The sequence below is a fragment of the Mauremys mutica genome, chromosome 6, assembly GCF_020497125.1.
Source record: "Mauremys mutica isolate MM-2020 ecotype Southern chromosome 6, ASM2049712v1, whole genome shotgun sequence".
In the NCBI taxonomy this organism is placed as follows: domain Eukaryota; kingdom Metazoa; phylum Chordata; order Testudines; family Geoemydidae; genus Mauremys; species Mauremys mutica.
The window spans coordinates 52,798,365-52,820,045 of record NC_059077.1 but is presented as its reverse complement, the minus strand read 5'-3'; the positions used below and the strand labels follow the sequence as shown (position 1 = coordinate 52,820,045).

The 21,681-nt window shown below is 38.8% G+C and overlaps 1 protein-coding gene across 1 annotated transcript in view; it reads right to left on the bottom strand.

The window, feature by feature from the left end:
* Positions 1-21,681, bottom strand: part of RASA1 (RAS p21 protein activator 1) — a 114,669-nt gene that overhangs the window by 63,381 nt on the left and 29,607 nt on the right. Inside the window, exons 3-8 of the mRNA XM_045021260.1 lie at positions 19,346-19,481; positions 18,316-18,386; positions 13,118-13,235; positions 7,471-7,502; positions 5,279-5,331; positions 4,159-4,309 (exon numbers count right to left, since the gene is read on the bottom strand). Coding sequence (XP_044877195.1) covers positions 4,159-4,309; positions 5,279-5,331; positions 7,471-7,502; positions 13,118-13,235; positions 18,316-18,386; positions 19,346-19,481 — 561 coding nt within the window. The remainder of the gene's footprint in view (positions 1-4,158; positions 4,310-5,278; positions 5,332-7,470; positions 7,503-13,117; positions 13,236-18,315; positions 18,387-19,345; positions 19,482-21,681) is intronic.

The following is a 21,681-nucleotide window of genomic DNA, read 5'->3' as shown; positions in this document are numbered from 1 at the left end:
TGAAAAGTAATTGAGAGATATTACAAAGAAATTTTGAATGCTGAACACATTCCCTCTCCAGTAATCCCAGAATTTCTATTCTGCAAGACATTTTATGATGCACTGATATGACTGGAACAATTCATCTACGGCGGCAAGAAAAGTACTTCTGCAACAGTCAATATTTTATACTTGTGGGATACAAAGTAGGATTACAAAGAAAGACATATATTCTTTCCTTAACTCCATAGACAGATTCTGCTCCTATGTTATTATGCAGCAGGAGTAACTTTGTTACCACAGTACATATTCAGATACCTGAGACTGGAGAGCTGAAGGAAGCATAGCAGGCTATTTTAGTGGACCTGAAGTGAAAATTAATGTATAAATGAAAGTAGAATGTTCTTGATGTGCTCCACTACTTTACTGTAAGTTCTACTGCTCAAAAGATGACGAATATTCACGTAGAGATTGCTGTACTCTCACCAACCTCACTATCAGTTCAATTTTTATTAAAATGAATTTAGGCAGTTTTGATTTTTATCACTAAGTTTCCCTTTTTCTTTCCTTTTATAGCTCCAGTAGTTTCATACATTATACTCTGAGCACAGAGTAGAGCCAGACGCATGTAGCACCTTGGGAAGCAGCACCTGAATAGAAACAACCAAAGAGAGATAAGGATGGAGGAAAAAGAACACCAGTGTCCTCCCCACCTTACTAGTCAGCTGCTATCCTGAGTGAAGGGGGGAAAAGCATATTTCCCCACTCCATCCACTCATAAGTGAAAGATGGGTGCTCATCAGAAGATAGCAAAGCTTCTCTGCTGCTATGATGTCTTCATCTCACCTACAAAAGCTGCAGAAGTTGTTGGAGCTGCATGTGCTCTCCTCCTGGCGGCACTTTGAGCTATGTCTAGAAAAGAAACCAAGCCATTCTCTCCTCAAGATCCTAACAAGAAGGTGAATTTGATCTCTCCTCCAGTGGGTGAAAAATTGGGCTGAGGAAGATACAATTGAGGTTATTGTATAGCAGCAGATCAAACATTTGCTGAAAGAAGAGAGAAAATCCCAACCCTGGCAGATGCTACAAATTCTGCAGCGTAACAGAAGAGAGTCCAGCAGACAGTCAGCTCCTTACCCCCTCTCAGCCTGGCTGCTTCTGCAATATGCAACACACATATCTGGCTTTATTTTTGGATAGGGGAAGAGGTGAAGATATATAGAGACTTTTTTTCCCCCTGCCTCAGAGTACTACATTCCTGAGACGCACAAATATTCTTTTTCCATCCACCACCCACATCACCTTTGGATTGCTGCTGGAGTTTGAAACAGCACCAGACTGTTGTTTAGGCAAGTACTGGTGCTTTCAGTCCCACCTCTTGATGTCAAAGTGCCAAAATAATAAGTGAGGAAAAATGAAAATCTCATTTTGGTTTTCCTGGCTAAATTACAACAAATTTTTTTAAATGACCAAGTTTAGTCATTAACTCACCATGACCCTGACTTTGCAATGCATTAAGGCATAATACAGTTCACCTTTAAAATGGATTTTTTTGCATACACTTGACAGACACTGCAAACCAACAAATATAAAATGTTAAAGATCAAACTGCCTTACAGTTGTAGAACTGAGGGCTATTTTTGAAAGATATATTAAAGTACTACTAACAAAACAAATAGTGAAAAGACGAGCCCCCAGATGACCTTTAACAAATCCCAACAGTAAATGAATTCAAAAACATGAGATCTCTTAAAAATATTTGCATTTAAGGGAAAGTAGTGATTGTGAAAGGGTTCTCAGATCCGGGAGAGATGTATCCAGGATTTGCACAAATCTTTCAATTTCTTCCTATACAACATATCTAAAATGCAACCCTTCCTCTCTGTCTTAAGAGCTAAAAACAATCATTCACACATTGATTATCTCATATTACACCATGCCCTGACTGTTCCACCAACTATGCCAGGCTCAATGCTCCATTTGTTGCCTTTTCATTCATCTGAAAGTATTTACATTCACATAATGGAGCGTAAGGTGGATCCAGTAGTGGAAGTTCAGAGCTTTCTGATTTAGTGATGAAGTATTGCCAAAAAAGCAACTATGTAAGTTATCTGAAATTGCATAAACCCACTGTGAGTAATTATGTTTTAATTAGTTAATTAATTACTTCTGCACCTCCCTTGGCAGAGATTTTAGCTGGAAGGTTCAAGTGTCATACCCCCTTAAGTAAACCAGAAAACTACAGAATGGGCAAAAGAGACTTTACCTTCACAAAAGGCTGAAATTGCAGCTAGCTGAATTTTCAATGAGGATGTCTGGAGGCCAGACTGATTAATGTAGAAGGTACTCAAGCATCTTGTGTATGGGATTTGCATAAGGATCCAATTGTTTAGCCTCACACCATCTTCCACTTGAAGTCATATGATCATCCATTGAACTTCTCAGCTAGGAGAACTTGATACTTTCTCAGATACACCAGCTACTGGATCTCTACCCACTCAGAAGCCAAGCTGGAAGCGAGAGAAATGCTAGGTTGGGATGGAGAAGAATGCCCTGGTTCTGGGTGATCAGATCTGACAAATTCCCAAAATGTATGGGATAAGCAGTGACTATCTCCACTGGAAGAGGGAGCTAAACTTGTTGCTGCTATAGAGGCGTTGAAACTCAAAACCACTACATTCTTGCAAATAAGATGCATTGAGAATAGATATATATCAGCAGCTTCCCACTGTGAAGGATGAATGCATCTAATTTTGTCATTTCTATTCTTTTAGTTCAGATTACTATCACTTTCCTGTTCATGCCAGTGACAAAACAGATCCATCCTGAGTTTCTTCACTCCAGGGAGAGCTGATCAGTACTTTCTGACTCAGACATCAATCATGTGTCCAATATAAGAAATCCAGTGATTTTTAAAATGTTTTAATAACGAGGCTATTTTCTCCCTCATGTAAAGATTCCCCCCTTTTAACCATTCACACATTGCCTTTATATATCACTGTTAGTTTTATTGTCCTTTGTTTCATCTTATATGTCAACACAGCATCAACTTATAAGAAGTCACTGAATCATAGAAATGTAGGGCTGGAAGGGTCTCCAAGAGGTCATCTAGTCCAGCTCACCTGCACTGAGGCAGGATGAAGTAAGTATACCTAAACCATCCCTGAAAGGTGTTTGTCCAGTCTGTTCTTAAAAACCTCCAATGACCAGGATTCCACAATTTCCCTGGGACACCTATTCCAATACTTAACTACCCTTATAGTTAAACAATTTTTCCTAACATCTAACCTAACTCTCCTTTGATGCAGATTAAACCAACTACTTCTTGCTCTATCTTCAGTGGACATACAGTCCAATTGATCACCATCCTCGATACAACAGCCCTTAACATATTTGAAGACTTATCAGGTCCCCCACTCAGTTGTCTTTTCTCAAGACTAAACATGCCCAATTTTGTTTTTTTCCTCATAGATCAGGTTTCATAAAACCTTTTAGCTCCCCCTTGAACTCTCTCCAGTTTATCCACAGCTTTCTTAAAGTGTGGCACCCAAAACTAGAACAATATGCAGCTGAGGCCTCACCAGCACCGAATAAAGTGAAAAAATTACCACCTGTGTCTTACATACAACACCCCTGATAATGCATCCCAGAATGATAGCCTTTTTTTTTTTTGCAACTGCATCACACTGTTGTCTTATATTCAATTTGTGATCCACTATAACCCCCAAATTACTTTCTGCAGAATTACTGCCTAGCTAATTATTCCCCATTTTGTATTTGTGGATTTGACTTTCTCTTCTTAAGTGCAGTATTTTGCATTTGTCTTTATTGAATTCCATCTTGTTGATTTCAGATCAATTCTCCATTTTGTCACAATCATTTTGAAGTCATATAATCCACAATTTCTAATCAAGAGAAACTAGTTTATGGAAGAAAATGTCAGATGCTTTACAAATAAACACCAACTAATTATGCTTTGTTTAGGATTAAGAAAGTGTTTAAAACTTTTCAGTCTTTTTATGTAGCCACTAACCAGGTTACATAAATTCTTAATATTAACGTAAGCATATTTTTTAAAAAAATCATATTTATATATACACCAATAAATAATAAACATTGACAGATTACACTTAGTTTTTCTAGATATGTTTTTAAAAAGTATAACTGTTTGTAGTTTACCTGTTATAGTATCTTCCTCCCATCATAAACTGATTGTTTGGAGTAGGGCATATTTTGAAACGTTGAATATTTTCACTGGTCCGAAAATAGAGTGAATAATCACCAGGAGTATTATCAGAGGGCCTCACAAGAAAACTGCATACTTGACCAACTGAAACAATATTAGGATTATTAATAAAATGCCCATCACTATTATTTTTCCTTCACAGTACAATCAAAGGGCATTTTCCAAATTTCACTGGATACAAATATGAATTGGAATTTGGAACAAATATGTGAATATTTAGTTTGGAATCCAGACATTTGCTAATTTATTTTGCCCCCTTTAAGCCCCCAAGGTAGCCAGTAGCCAACTTCACATATAGATTCATAGATTCCAAGGCTAGAAGGGACCACTGTGATCATCTACTAGTCTGCCCTCCTGTTTAAGCACAGGCCATACAACTTCCCCAAAATAATTCCTAGACCATATCTTTTAGAAAAATAGCCAATCTCGATTTAAAAATTGTCAATGATGAAGACACTCCACTCAGAAGAGAAAAACCATTCTGACAACATGCTGAACAATTAAAATTAGTTTTGATCTAATAAAATATTCAGATGTAAATACTACTTTGGAGTTTATTTCACCATTTTTAACTTTCTCCTTTACCTAGGTTCGAAAGCCTGATATTTTAAGTCCTCCAATAGAAAACATTGATGTACTAGAAACATTGTCCTCCAATAGAAAAAACAAAATTTACACTATTTATGATACAACAGTACCTTCCATATACTCTTATTCAGATTACTAAATTATAGATTTTATTAATAGCAAATATTTAAAGTATTTATTACTCAACAAGTACAGTGATTAGCTGTTACAATGAAAGTTATTTGACCCACTGTCTTTGATTGTCTAATACTTTAAAAAAAAATTATATTAATTATAATGTTTAGGTCTTGTAACATATTATTTGCATTATGGTGATGAAAGTCAGGATCTGGAGCTCATTGTGCTAGGTCCTATTCACACAAAGACAGAGCCCTGCTCCAAAGGTTTTACAATCTAATTTATACAGAATATTATTCTGTGTGCTCGTTCCCTTATGCCATAACCCCAGCAATAAAGGACAAATACCTGTCATCAGCAAATTGTAAGCCTCTTGTTTGGAGATCTTCCCATGGAACCATCTTAACAAAGATGAAGAGAACAAATAAGAAAGCAAGATTATCAGCAGTCTCTTTTTGGTTCTGTTGGCCCTCAAGGCTCTGGCTTCTATGAATTAATCTTTAATTAAAGACCTAGTAGGTGGAGTAATTCAACGGAACATAACTCAAAATTATGTTACACAAAGATCCAGTTATTTGACAGAATATTTAAACATCTAAAATTAACTGTGAATAAAATTAAATATTTGAAGTAGAGGTCAAAGTACAGAAGTTTTAGCTATATAAGCTGTCATGTATAAAGTGTATATACTAGATAATTTTTCTAGCAATTATTTGAATCTATCTATTGTGATCTATAGTAATTTAAACATATTCTGAATGTAAATGCCCTGTCATTACTCTTCAATAAGGGGCAAAATACCCAGACAAAGTAGCTGAAGTTGTGCTGTGAATTTCCACAGGAGCTGGGGAAAGGAATTCTCAACCCAAGCTGCACAAGGGAAGAAAGGCAGCGGAGCAGCACCACAGTCACTACTCCAATCTCATAGTTAAAGTAGCCTGTTCAGCCCTGTGTGTGGTGGAGCCATGCCATGACAAATCCCGAGGCTTCAGTCCAGCCTCAAATAACGAATACACGTAGCTCTGCAGGTGTCCTTATCTAACAAATGTAAAGTCCATTTATTCATGTCTGAATACTGATGATGTCATAGCAGAATTTCTGGAAGAATTCTCGATCCATCTCTAACTTCACACACTCAGCAGATGATCTCTCAATGATCTGCCACACACCATCTGCCCATCTTCTTGATGGTCACCCCTACTACAATGACTACCCTTACATGATAACTTTCAGGCAGTGTAGTATACCCCACCTTTCCTATCCTTTCCACACACATGGCATTTCCAGTACCCATATAGGTGGGAAACAGGATTTGTCTTCTTGCCTGGATAAAGACCTACATTTCTAATGTACAAATAAACAAGTGATTTTCTTTTTTAAGCACCTCAACAGACCTTATCCATCAAAAGAAAATAAGCTCAATTTTTATTTTCCTTTCCAGGTCACGTTTAAAGGACAGTCTCCTGATGCTTGAACACTTGAAGGACTGTCCAGAGGACCCCTTGAGCAGCAAGCTCATTAGACATGTGGTCTGCAAGTGGTGAGGCTTGAAGCAACTTCCAGGAATAGTGCAGGGGATAATCTCAATAAATGAAGATGATGCAATTAATGAGGCTGTGTTACACCGAACTGGGTGGAAGAACTGCCAGTAGAGTTCAGTGGGCTGCAACCCCACAGCAGCAATTCTCTTTCCCCACCCAACATACCTGGAAGTGCCTTCAATCATCAGCATTTCAGAGATTGTGAATCTGGTGATACTGGAGGCAAGAGACAGCAACAATATTGACAAAAGATCCTAAAGCCAATCAAGTAAATAAGTACCAGGAAATTCAACTGAAATACTTAGTTGCCACTCATCTTTTTTCATTGCAAGTGGTTCTACAGATGACAGATGCTACTTTCTGGTCACCAAATCATGTATGTCATAATTTCATGATTTTCATGCTTCTTAATAAAAATACATATTGATGACTTAACATTTTGGGATTTTTGGATATAACTGTTAATAGATGAAGCAATTTCAATGAGAAACTTGAGTGCTACAATATTAAAATCTCATCATTATGAGAGGCTAATAGAGGAGATCACCAACACCAATATATTGGTGATTAAAGTACCAGATCAGTGAATTCAGAACTTTAATTCTTCAAGTGATGGTAATATTCTCTCTCCAAAACTAAAAGATTTTGGAGTTAGATTGGTTTTACAAGAGGTCAGCTCTAGTACATCAATTTCTATAATCAAACAGTAACCCATGTTGCATAGTCTGGGTGAAATTCACCGCTATTCACAGGGCTCATACAAGATTTATCTATCACGAATACCTATTGACACGATCCATAAGTAGCACAAAAGACCAATGTAGAAGCCCGCTAGACAGAGGAGAGTATCATCCTTAGCAATTAGTAAAGGGAAAACATGAGGCCAGAAAGAACAGTTAGATTCACCTTTTCAAAAGGCAGATAACTTCATAGCTGAAATTTACAAATAGTTTATTCCACAATATTTGTTTTTCTTTAAGAACAAACAAAAACCCTTACATTTTGCCTTCATGTGGATCTTCTTCACGTCCCTAATAAGAAAATTAACACAGTAAGTGCATGATGCAACAGTCCACGTAATCAATTATATGACGTCTATTTTCTAAGTTTTTAGCTTTTTTGTAGAGGTCAATAATGCTACAAAATAATTCATTTATATTCAAGAAATCATATATTTTTGAATTAAAGGGCTTATTACATAATTCTATGAAAGAGGCTTACTATTTGGTGCATCCCTACCCTATCTGGGTAGAGAAAGCATATGCCAAAAGCACATTTAAAAAAAAAAATTGAGGGCAACGTTTCTTACAATGATCAAAGGATTTATTTATTTTTGTGCTTCGCTGTAACTACACTGATCAAGTTACACTGGCACAAACCCCTTATGTAGATGAGCTATATTAGAATTAAGTGGGGTTTACACCAGTGCAGCTTACATAGGTATGTATTAAGCTACACTGATATAAACCCCACTATGTGCCAATGTGGTGCATCAGTATTAATGGTTTGCAGAACTCAAAATTAGTAGTAGCTTCGGTACAAGCAAACATGACTTGATCACATTTGTTATGTGCAAACAAAGTATAAATCAGCAATATATATTTGGCCACATTTGGGAATAGAAATTGTATGGCGGGCCATGAATGCTCAGAAAATTGAGGCTGGGATGCAGGAGGGGGTGAGGGCTTTGGTTGGGGGTGCAGGCTCCGGGGTGGGGCCAAAAATGAGGAGTTCAGGGTGCAGGAGGGGACTGCAGGCTGGGGCGGGGGAGTGAGTGCTCCAGCTGGGGGTGCGGGCTCTGGAGTGGAGCTGGGGATGAGGAGTTTGGGGTGTAGGAGGGTGATCTGGGCTGGGACCAAGTGGTTTGGAGGGCGGGAGGGAGATCAGGGCTGGGGCAGGGGGTTGGGGCATGGGGAGAGAGTCAGGGGTGCAGGCTCCGGCCGGCGCTTACCTCAAGCAGCTCCCGGAAGCAGCAGCATGTCCCTTCTCCGGCTCCTACATGGAGGTGCGTCCAGGCAGCTCTGCATGCTGCCCCGTCTGCAGACACCACCCCTGCAGCTCCCATTGGAGCACTGTAGGGGGGCCATGTTGTGGCTTCCAGGAGCCGCATGGAGCAGCCTTGGACCCTGCACCCCGGCTGGAGCACCGGAGCAGGGCTGTGTGGCTGCTTCCAGGAGCCACATGGAATGGCCCACAACCCTGCTACCTGACTAGAGAGCCTGAGCGGGGCAAGCCCCAGAGCCCGCTTCCCAGTGGGAGCTTGGGGGCCATCTTAAAACAGCTGGCAGTCTGTAGTTTAGCCACACCTGCTTTAGAAGGACCAGTTTCATAAAGCTGAAAAAAATTATGAGCCAAATCAGCTCGGAGAGAGAATATAAAACAGAAAATGTGATTTATAATTAGGAATCATTTAGAAACATTTTACTAGCTGCCCAAAAAGCCACAACTGAGACAGAAGGCAGCAAATGGGTTAAAAACAACCTGGCTTAGAGGGAAAAGTGCTATGAAAAACAATATATAACAGATGGAAGCATGGGGAAGTTGACTATAATAAATAAAAAATCAGAAGCTAGCGTTTGTAGAAAATTGATAAAGGAAGCAAATGGACATAAGGAGAAATGTATGACCAGCAGAGTTAGGGACAATATAGAGGTGTTTTTAGTATATTGGGAACAAAAAGAATCCTAACAATGGTATTGAAATGGTAGGTGAAATGGTAGAACTGTAAATGAAAATGCAAAAAATGCTGAAGTGTTCAATACTTATTTTTGTCCCTTACTTGGGGAAAAAGATATGATATAGTCATGAGAGGAAATGATGATGAAGAAGAAACAATTCCAATGGTAACTCAGGAGGCTGTTAAACATAAGCTACTAAAGTTAAACATTTTATATTCAGCAAGTCCAGATAACTTGCATCCAAGAGTTTCGGAAGAGCTGCTCAAGGAGCTCTCTGGATTGCTAATGTTGATTTTCGATAAGCCTTAGAACACGAGGGAAGTTCTAGAAGACTGGAATAAAGCTAATGTTGTGCCAATATTTAAAAATTATAAACTCAGGCAATTATAGGCCTGTCAGCCTAACATTCATTACAGGACAGATTACTGAGCAGCTGATAATAAGTATCAAAGAAGAGTAATATAATAAATGCCAATCAACATGGGTGTACGGAAAATAAATCCTGTCAAGTTAACTTGATATCTTCTTTTGATGAGATTTCAATTTTGGTTGATAAAGCTAATACTATTGATTTATATAATATATTTAGACTTCTGTAAGACATCTGAGTTGGAACTGCACAGCATTCTGATTAAGAAACTAGACCACCACAAAAAACAAACATGGCATACATTGAATGGAATAAAAACTGTCTGACTGGTCTCAAAATGTAATTTTAAATGGAGGTATCAAGCACGTACATTTCTAGCTGGGCTCCATAGTGATTAGTTCTTGGTCCTATGCTATTTAACTTTTTTATATCAATCAATAACCTGAACAAGAAAAAAAAATTACTGATTCATTACTGATTAAGTTTGCAGATGACAGACTGGTAAACAATGAAGAGTACAGTTCACTGATACTAAGTGATCTGTAAGCAGGGCACAAGCAAACAATATTGATTTTAATATATCTAAATGTAAAATCTACATCTGCATAGAATGTAGGCCATATATACAGCATAGGAGACTATCCTGGGAAGCAGTATCTCTGAAAAAAACTTGGAGATCATGCTGACTAATTAGCTGAACATGAGTTCCCAGTGTGATCCTGTGGTCAAAATGGCTAATGTGATCTTTGGATGAGTACTATTGAGTAGAGACATTCTATTACCTCTGGTGTTGGCATGGTGAGAGCCCTAGTGGAACACTGTCCAGTTCTGATATCCACAATTCAAGAAAGATATTGAAAAACTGGAGAGGGTTCAGTAAAGAGCCACAAAACTGATTAGAGGATTGGAAAACATGCCTTATAGTCAGAGACTCAAGGAGCACAACCTATTTAGTTTATCAGAGATAAGGTTAAGGGGTAATTTGATCAGTCTAAGTATCTTCCAGGAGGACAGAAATTTGATAGTAGAAGGCTCTTCAATCTAGCCGACGTTTCTTTGATAAGATTCAATGGCTAGAAGTTGGAGCTAGCCAAATTCAGGCTGGAAATAAGATGCATATTTTTAATAGTGATGGTAATAGTGAAAGAGTTTACCAAGGACTATGGTGAATTCACAATCACTGACAATTTTTAAATCAAGACTTGATTTTTTTCTAAAAGATATGCTCTAGCTCAAACAGGAATTAATTCAGAGAAATTCTATGGCCTGTGTTACGCAGGAGGTGAGACTAGATGATCACAGTCATTCCTTCTGGTTTTAATCCATGACTCTTAATGCAGACTGGGCATAGGATTTGAAACAGACAGCTAAAAACTACATATATTAATATACTAGGTACAGTAGATAATAGTAATGTGCATAGTGCATTCACCCTGGGAGAGTAAGAGATATTGCAGGATAGGCTAACATATTGCAAACTGTCAGACTCCTCAAATCAGATGATGTGCTCCACCAGTTATCTACACAGTATCATTAAGCTGCTACAAGTTGTCCCATCTTTTGCACTATGTTATAAATAGCTTCTCCTCTGACAATGTTGTACAAGGGAATTCAATTTTCCGTCTCAATTAGACTGTGAATGTGCTGATTTAATGCTTGTGAATGGTGTTTATCTCTGTCTGAGGGATTGGAGCAAATACGGTTGTATCTTAGAGCTTGGCTGTAGACAATGGATCGTGTGGTATGTCTGGGATGGAAGCTGGAGGCATGTAGGTAAGTATAGCGGTCAGTGGGTTTCCAGTATAGGGTGGTATTTATGTGACCATCATTTATTAGCACAGTAGTGTCTAGGAAATGGACCGCTTGTGTGGATTGGTCTAGGCTGAGGTTGATGGTGGGATGGAAATGGTTAAAATCACGGTGGAAATCCTCGAGGGCTTCTTTTCCATGAGTCCAGGTGATGATGTCATCAATGTAGCGCAAGTAGAGTAGAGGCGTTAGGGAACGAGAGCTAAGGAAGCGTTGTTCTAAGTCAGCCATAAAGATGTTGGCATACTGAGGGACCATGCGGGTACCCATAGCAGTGCCACTGTATGTTCCATTCTATGCATCCGAAGAAGTGAGCTGTAGCTCACGAAAGCTCATGCTAAAATAAATTTGTTAGTCTTTAAGGTGCCACAAGTACTCCTGTTCTTTTTGCGGATACAGACTAACATGGCTGCTACTCTGAAATTCTTCATTCTGAGAATTTACCATTTATTCCTACCCTTTGTTCCCTGTCTTTCAACAGTTCTCAATCTATGAAAGGACCTTCCCTCTTATCCCCATGACAACTTAATTTACATAAAAGAGTCTTTGGTGAGGGACCTTGTCAAAGGTTTTCTAGAAATCTAAGTACACTATGTCCACTGGATCCCCCTTGTTTACATGTTTGTTGACCCCTTTAAAGAACTCTAACAGATTAGTAAGACACGATTTCCCTTTACTGAAACCATGTTGACTTTTGCCCAACAATTTCTGTTCTTCTATGTGTCTGACAATGTTATTCTTTACTATTGTTTCAACTAATTTGCATGGTACTGACATTAGACTTACCGGTCTGTAATTGCTGGGGTCACCTCTAGAGCCCTTTTTAAATATTGGCGTTACATTAGCTATCTTCCAGTCATTGGGTACAGAAGCCAATTTAAAGGACAGGTTACACACCACAGTTAATAGTTTCGCAACTTCACATGTGAGTTCTTTCAGAACTCTTGGGTGAATGCCATCTGGTCCCAGTGACTTGTTAACATTAAGTTTATCAATTTAATTCCAAAATCTCCTCTAGTGACACCTCAATCTGTGACAGTTCCTCAGATTTGTCAATGTTAATGGGCAGCAGGTTTAAAACAAATAAAAGGAAGTTCTTCACACAGCGCAGTCAACTTGTGGAACTCCTTGCCTGAAGAGGTTGTGAAGGCTAGGACTATAACAGCATTTAAAAGAGAACTGGATAAATTAATGGGGGTTAAGTCTGTTAATGGCTATTAGCCAGGATGGGTAAGGAATGGTGTCCCTAGCCTCTGTTTGTCAGAGGGTGGAGATGAATGGCAGGAGAGAGATCACTTGATCATTACCTGTTAGGTTCACTTCTTCTGGGGCACCTGGCATTGGCAACGGTCAGTAGACAGGATACTGCGCTAGATGGACCTTTGGTCTGACTCAGTACAGCCATTCTTATGTTCTTAACCCAAAGCCCCCTCCCACACCCCAAACCCCTCATCCCCAGCTCCGTTGGGTCACGGGCATGAAGTTTGAAAACCACTGGTTTACAGAACTGCCTATGAACAAAGTCACAATGCCATTCATCTGTACAAAATTAGAATAAATTTATTTGCCAAGAACTGGTTTGGCCTTCATTATTTTCCATTTCAGACATTAGGCTTGAGGAGTGACTATATATGTTGATAAATCGGAGATCTGATTATTACATTTTAAAAGAAAACTGAAAATATACCACAGTAGGAAGCTTGGCAGTTACACTAGATATCGTGGCTCTTGTATATTAATACTTAGAGAATCTTAAGTTTTAGAACTGATTTAAGTAGACAACACTTACCACTTCTTCTACCAGGTCTTCTACAATAAGGCCTTGTTCATCTGTCCGTAGATTTGTAACCCACATCCAACCGTCTTCCAATTCATTATGGACAATAAACATGTCTCCTTTAAGGAAACTGAAGAAAGCTACAGTAAGACTATTAAACTAGGACTGCAATCAAGGTGCAATAGTGTTGGTGAGGATAATAAACTGAACATAACTCAAAGTCATATTTTCAAAACTTTAAAAGATGGAAGCATAAAAAACACTATTTGCTATCCCAAGAGCACATCACAAGTCAATCTGTTTACACATCATGAAATAAGCACCTGTTAGATACTGACACATTAGGTTTATTTGGATTTCTAATACTTGTTAATTTCTAGAGACACCTTTAATGTTCTACTGAATTATGCAACACTAGCACCATATTATAATCAATGTTAAAGAGACAATATCCAGTCAAATCAAATCTCAAATAAAAATAAAAAAAATCAAAGACAGACATAAGTGTATATACCCGTATCGTATTTATAAAGGAAAAGTGATTTTACCTAATTTCACAACATTGTAAACCCTACGTATGAAGGGAGAGGTTTCTGGGACCCTGTATATGAAAGCAGGCCTTTTAGTCACTATAAATGCAGGTGCTAAAGCCTTACAAAATGGTGCAGAGTACGGTAATTACCACTGGATCATGATGGTAAATGGACCTTGTCAGAAATATAATACGGGTTAGAGCGTGCTTGAAAGCTTGTCTTTACTACAGTTAATTGAAGTTATAACATAAGGTGAGTTAGTACAGTACTTGAATCTCTAATATCCTGGGAACCAAATGGCTACAATACTGCAAACAACAATGGAAGCTAATTAATTTTGCCATCTGAAATTGAAACTCCACAACATGAAACAAAAGAAAACAAAACCTAAAGCAACATTTACTTCCTGAGAAAATGCCAAGAAACAAAACATTATCCCCAAAGGGCTCACCCTCTCACCACTACATACAATTCCAAGTATGACGAAGGGCTCTGCAGGAGGACTTAAAAAAAACCTGAGGAATCATCTCCTGCAAATCTCATATTCCAGAAGGGATCACCTCAAACACAAAATCATCACATACTCTTACATACTGGAAAGAAAAAAAAGCAGGAAACCTACCTGGAGGATCATGCAAGAAATCACCAAAAAAATGTATCAAAGAAACATGAAGACAGCTTCCAAAACAAAAACAAAAAGTGGAACCAATAACAACAACTACTCTACAATCCACTGAACACCACTTCTGGAAGAAAGTACAGCACCAGAACCCACCGTGTGAACTTCTACCCCACTACACCGTGATACTAACATGTACAAAACTAGAAGAATTATTTTGTCAACTCCACTTCAAAAAATTCTTTCACACCACCACTCATAGCTACCGCATTCCCACCAACAGTCATAAGATAAAAGAATTATCTGACTGGACACCCCACCACACACTTGATCATTGCATTGATTACTTCAGGGGAAAAAAATAACTATAAGATCCTTAAACATCATATCCACCACCATCTCTCCACTGACAAGAGGATAGCTAATACAATTCCTGAAATCCAATCACAAAAAGCTAGTGATCAAACCAGAAGACAAAGGGGGTGCCATCATAGTTCTCAACTGAAATGACTACATTAACAAGGCCAATTGACAACTCTCCAACGCCACCTACTATAAAGAACTCAAAAAAGACCTCACAACACATTTCACCTAGGAATTAAAAGATATCAACAAATCATTCTCCGAACAACTAAAAGGGAAACTGTACAACTTTATCTTAAACCCATCCCGGGGACCTTCTACATGCTTTCCAAGGTGCACAAACAAGGGAACCCAGGCAGACCCATCATATCTGGCCACAGCACTCTTACTGAAGAAATATCAGGAGTCAGATACCAGAATCAAATCATTCACCACAGAAAGGGCCAGCTTCCTCCAGGATACAATTCACTTTCTCCAGAAATTCAGCAATATTAACAACTTCCCTCAGACTAGCATCCTTGCCACCTCCCTGTACACCAATAACCCTCATAATGACTGCATGACTGCCTGCCTCAAACATCTACAAGACAATGGACATCACACAGCTATCCACCCCAAACACATCACTAAACTCATCCATTTCCTCCTCACTCATAACAATTTTATATTAAAAAATAAACAGTTTGTCCAAGTCATGGAAACAGCCAAGGGTACAAGGATGGCTCCCCAACATGCCAACCTCTTCATGGGCCACCTCAAAGAAGAATTTCTGGACAAATGAACCATGAAACCAATGATATACCTGAGATATGTTGGGTGATATTTTCATCCTCTGGACAAATGACCTACACACCCTCACAGACTTCTGCCACAACTTCAACAACCACCATCCATCCACTAAACTCTCTCTAGAACACTCCCACACCAGCATCAACTTTCTGCCCACCACAGTCAGCTTCAACAATGGAATCATACAGACAACTATATACCAAAAACCCATGGATCACCACACCTACCTTCACAGATCGAATAATCACCCAAACATACCAAGAAATCTGTTATCTACAGCCAGACACACATATACCACAGAATAGGCTCCAAAGAGAAAGTCCAGGATACACACCTTAACACACTTAAAACATCTTTCACCAAAAAGGACACTCCCATCAGGGAAGTGAATTGCATCTCAAATATCTGCTTCAATATGGAAAAAAAAACAAAAAAAACACCACATCTCAGATCACATACTCCTACTTGTTGCCCACTATCCCACAGGGAGTATCACCAAACAATTACAACCTGTACTCAATTGGAACAACACCCTAAAAGAAATCTTACCTGAACCCCCTTTTCTGGCCTTCAAACAACCCCCCACAACCTTGCCAAGTTCCTCATCAGATCAAGGCTACCCACAGACCAGGACCCGCCTAACCCAAAGCAGCACCAGACCCTGCCAGAACAAAAGATGCAAAACCTGCAGGCATATCTTCATTGTTAGAATGATCAATACCCCTCGCAACACACCTTTTAAGATCCAGGGATCCTACACATGCCTAAGCAGCAAAGAGTCCTGTGGCACCTTATAGACTAACAGACGTATTGGAGCATGAGCTTTCGTGGGTGAATATCCACTTCGTTGGATGCTCCAATACGTCCGTTAGTCTATAAGGTGCCACAGGACACTCTGCTGCTTTTACAGATCCAGACTAACACGGCTACCCCTCTGATACTGTACACATGCCTAGCACAACATGTGATGCACCTCATCCAGTGCACCAAACGACCCAATAAAAATTAGCTGGCTGAAACAGGACAATCACTATTCTCTCTAATGAACTCACACAGAAAAATTATAGAAGAAACACATCATATCACCCATGGGCAAACCCTTTTCACAAAACAATCACTTGCTATCTGAACTCTCAGTCCTCATCCTCAAAGGAAACCTGCAAAACACTTTCTAAAAGACAAGCTTACAAGCTTAAATTTATAACTTTCCTAGGCTCTAAAAATCAGGGTCTTAAAAAAGACACTGGATTTAAAGCTTACTCCAACAATCTGTAACCCAGTGACACCCTCTTTTATGTCATATGCAGAGGTGTTAACAAGTCACTTCACTTTGAATGGCCTCTTACAATATGTTAACTACTTATAAACAATCTGCTTTAACATGGCTTGTGTGGTCGAGGCAGAGCGCTGGGAAAGAGCTCTCCCAGCACTCTAAAAAACCCTACCTCCACGAGGGGCGTAGCTACCAGCACTGGTGCACTGTCTACACTGGCACTTTACAGCGCTGAAACTTGCTGTGCTCAGAGGGGTATTTTTTCAGAGAAGGTTGTAGCGCTGTAAAGTGCAAGTATAGACAAGCCCTCGGTAAATGAGTCTCATCTCTGCAGAGAAGTCATAGCCAAGGCAATGTCGCCTATGCCGAGTCCTGGAGCACAGGCTCTTGCCTCTGGAGTTTCTCCTCAGCATGCCTTTCAAAAGGAAGAGTCTTAGTATTTCTATAGCTCTTATCACCCAAGTGCTTCCCATGTAAATTGGATATGCATGGCAAGGTCACTAGTGGATTTAATGAAATTTCCTTACCTGGTGGAGGAAGTCCTACTTGCTATATACAATTATAGGTTTCCTCCTCTGTCTATCAATCTGGTTGTGATAAAAAAAAGCTCTCTCAAAAAGACAGCTCTCATAACATGCTCTAAGGTGGTCAGACTGGATTTGTATGATCTGACCTGGAAACCCAACTCAAATAAGGATATTTTAACTCCAGCTCTCACACACTTTATTCTCTGATATTCATGAAATCTTTCTCCAGATATCAGAAGCAGATAGCAACAGCAAGAGTCTCAATGCAGTTAGCATGGTAAGTCACACTCTCAAAAGACAACCCAAGAGTGTCCCTAACAGTGATTACTACCAAACATCAGAGTCCATTTAGTGGCTACTTCAGCCTTATAATGTCCTGTTCAAAATCAGGCTACGTCTACACTAGAGACCTTACAGTGGCACAGCTGTACCGATGCAGCTGTGCCAATGTAAGGTTTTCTGTGTAGCTGTTCTATGCTGACGGGAGAGAGCTCTCCAATTGGCATAATTAAACCATCCCCAATGAGCAGTGATAGCTATGTCAGCAGGAGAGCATCTCCCACGAACATAGCACTGTCCACACAGGCGCTTCTGTCTACCTGTCAATATAACTTCTGTCTGCCAGGGGGGTGTTTTTTCACACCCTGACTGACAACAGTGCTAGTGTAGACGTAGCCTTATTCGTCATTGATTTCCACTACCACCACCACCCTCCTCCCCCCAAACAGATTAATTGTTCTTGCTCAATTTTATATTTTAAAAAAAAAATGCACCCCCTCCCCCTGGTCTTTGGATGAAGACCAAGCATAGAGAAATTAAACGTATAAGTTGAAAGTTTCAGAAAGTTACAGTGAGACTGACAACAGAGACCTAAAACAAACTAATTGCTCCCCTTATAATTAACATGTTTATTTGGTAAACATTAATACACATGCACTCAAAACAGAAAGCTGCTACTTCTACAACTGATAAATAAGCCCTTAAGAAATCTGATTTTGACATTTAGGAGTGGGAAGACAGATGTAAACAAAAATGATTTGTACTCATTAGTACTGAAAAATGCTCCAGAATATCTTAACTGCTTCTGATCCTTTAATAAGACATACCTTATTTCATCTGTGTCTGGCACTTTAGTGTACGGCAGAATGGCTCGAACTCTCCTTCTGTCTTCCACTGGCTACAATTTAGGAGGGGAAAAAAGTTTAATTCTTGCTCTCCCCTAAGTAGAATTTCCCCACAACATTATTGCTAGTTTGAGGTGCAGAACTCACAATACTCAGCAAATACCCCTAACATTTAAGTTATAATAGCTCAAGACTGACCAGGGTTAGACATAGGTGATGTACACCATTAATTCAGGAGATTTCCAATTTGATTCTCGCCTTGGAATGTCCAAAATACTGTATGTTAGAATTGTGACATTTTAATTAGTACAAATTGCCATTTCTGTTTTTTATTGTATAAAATTTACCAATAAGGGCAAACTCCAGAAAATAAATAAGTTTGGATTATATCCTCTGCTTACAGCACTGGGCTCTCCACCTAAGTTGTGCTTTTAGAGAGGTTTTTATTCAGGCCAAGATTATCAAAAGTGACTAGTGATTTTGAGTACCCTACTTCTGAGATTCTGCAAAGGTGCTCAATTTTCAGAGAGCTCAATTCTTTAGCTGCAGACTGGATACTCTAAAATGTTGCCATTCTATTTTATCCAATATTTCATATTAATATAGTTACATTCTAATGGTGCCTCTTTCTACCTCTTTAACCATCTTACCTCCATAAACTGTATGTTTTCTTATAATTTCTTCTTAGACTATATTGGGTTTCATACCATACTCATCACTATAGTGTTTGGATATCTCCATAATACATGAATACCTAAAGGTTTTTGTTGTATTTTTTAATTACAATATAAGATATGTAATATTTGGCATTTTCACCAGCAAAAATGCATCTATATAATGTATAAATCCTTATATTTTCGCTGTGAAGGGGAAAAGTGATTATAAAACTAGAAGAAACTTGCTACATTTTTCCTTTCACATTCTAAAATGGTAAATATCAGACCAAACAGTGTTTTATTAAAAAGAAAATAATAAAGAAAAAACATGTTACTGTGAGGAAGTTATTACTTGCCTCAGGAGGTGCTACAGGGAAAAGCAATTTTTCCCCCTTAAGCAAACAAGACACGTGACTGTAATAACCTATTAGGTCTGAAAGCGAAGAAAATCGTCGTCCACCAATGTAATAATCTCCACACATGGCAATAATCCTGTTAGGAAAGAAACACTAAAGTTAATAAAAAAGGATATTTCTCTATAAATGTGCATAGATAACTTATAGAAATGTAGGGAAGCTACAGTATTGATTTTTCAGAGTATTTGCTTTTGAAAGCAAACTATTTTCAAAGCATACACCTAACAAAATACATTCTCTCTCTCTCACACACACACACACACGACAAAGTAACTTCTAAGCAAGAGTGACAGAGCAGGGGCATAATAGTTTACAAACACTTGAAGCTTGAAAAAAAAAAGATGACTTGTTTAGGGTCAAAACAAGGAGGTAATAAGCTAGGAGTAAAGGGATGAAACAGGAGAATGTAAGATGAACGTCAAGAAGGGTTTTCTGACTATGAAAAATATTATGTTACTAAGCAAAGCGGAAAGCTCCATTACTCTGAACATTTAAAACTAAAAGAGACAAATACTGTCCTAGAATGTGTGTTTTAAAGAGCAAGTCTAAATCATACAGCTAGATCAGATGATCTAATAGGTGCTTTTCCTAGAAAATGAAAACTTAGAATTGCAACTAGGTTTACAACAAAGTCTAATTTTGACAAACGTATCAAAATATTTCATTAACATGGAAGAGCTTTAACTGTTGATCATACACCTGCAGAGCACTGAATACCTCATTTTTAATTATTTACGCCTGGTCTACACTTGAAAGTTTTTGTGCTAAAAGTCAGCTTTTTGTGCTGACGTCTACACAGACAAGCCACTTTTTGCGCCAAAACTCCTCAGATGCAGCGTTGTAACAGAACCACCCCAATCAGAGTCATAAGGCTTTTTGCACGGAGGCTTTAACGCTGTAGTGCCAGTGTAAACGCCTTGATTGCTTTTATCGCTGTAATTGACCTCCGGAGGTGTCCCACAATGCCTCAAGTGACCGCTCTGCTCATTGTTTTGAACTCGGCAGCCCTACAGGTATGCACCCTTCCCCTTTCAAAGCTCTGTTCTGACAGCCAGGACGTGCTGTGCTGCTCTGCTCCGGGACACAAAGCAAATCATTAATGTGGAATGCTCTGTCTCCCACAGTATGAATACTCGCAGGCAGGCAGGGATGGATATGTGCTGTGCAGAACCAAGGAAGTTAGGGTCTCCCCGTCTCAGGACTGGCTGCTTCCTGCGGCTGTCTGAATTTATGAGATAGCATGCCAACACACTTACTCTCCCCCAACACACACTGTCGGTCTCCGCCCATACACTCCGCCCACACACTCGCTGTCTCACACTCTCCCCACACACAGTTGAGCTGAAAAGCAGCTGACAATGGAATTGAGAAACCTGCATCATGTGACGCTGTACCTGTCCAATGAGGCATTACAAACCCTTCCCAAAGCACTCTGCAGCCAGCTACATAGAGCTACCACAGTGCTCTGGTCTCTCGTCATTGCAAGAGTGTGGATGTGTTCCAACGACACAAGGAGCTACAATGGACACACAACAGTGCTTTTAATTAAAGCACTTTAATAAAAGTGGTATAACTTTTGGCACAAAAACTTGCAAGTGTAGACATACCCTTAAATTAGATTTACTGTGAATGTCAAGTATGCTTTAAAACTGTCAAAATATGAACAATTTTTCCATCTTGCTTGACTTTTGATTTATTTGGAAACATGCTAACAGATGTGATGACAAAAATAAATGTACAGAAATGAATAGAAATGTTTTAAGTTGAGAAAAATAAAATAAAATATAGGAAACAGTAAAATTCTGATACGGTTGTTTATTTTAATATTTAAAACAATAAGCACAATTAATGAACTCATATTACCTAAAAGTTAATTAAATTAAAAATGTGCTATGCCAAAGTTTTCACTTAATCCTCTAAATAACGTGACAGACTTAGAGTGGAGGAAAAAGCCTTCTTTTCCTGTGCTGTGTTTATCTACTTAAATTTGTATAATATTTTAAGTACCATGCACACTTAGATTGCTATACCAGAGAAAGTTAAGAGTGACAACCTTAACTCTGAATTCTGAATTTCCTGCATCTGTGGGTTTAAATAAAACAATGATATTTTAAAACATTTTCCCTATACTTAATTTAATGGTCAATTGCACACAGAAAGATTTAATCAAAGCCAAGCAAGCGCAATATCAATAAAATCAGACATCCCAAACAATTGACTATGATTGCATAATTGCTGGTATCAATTACAATTGAAGTTTCCAGCTATACAAAAGT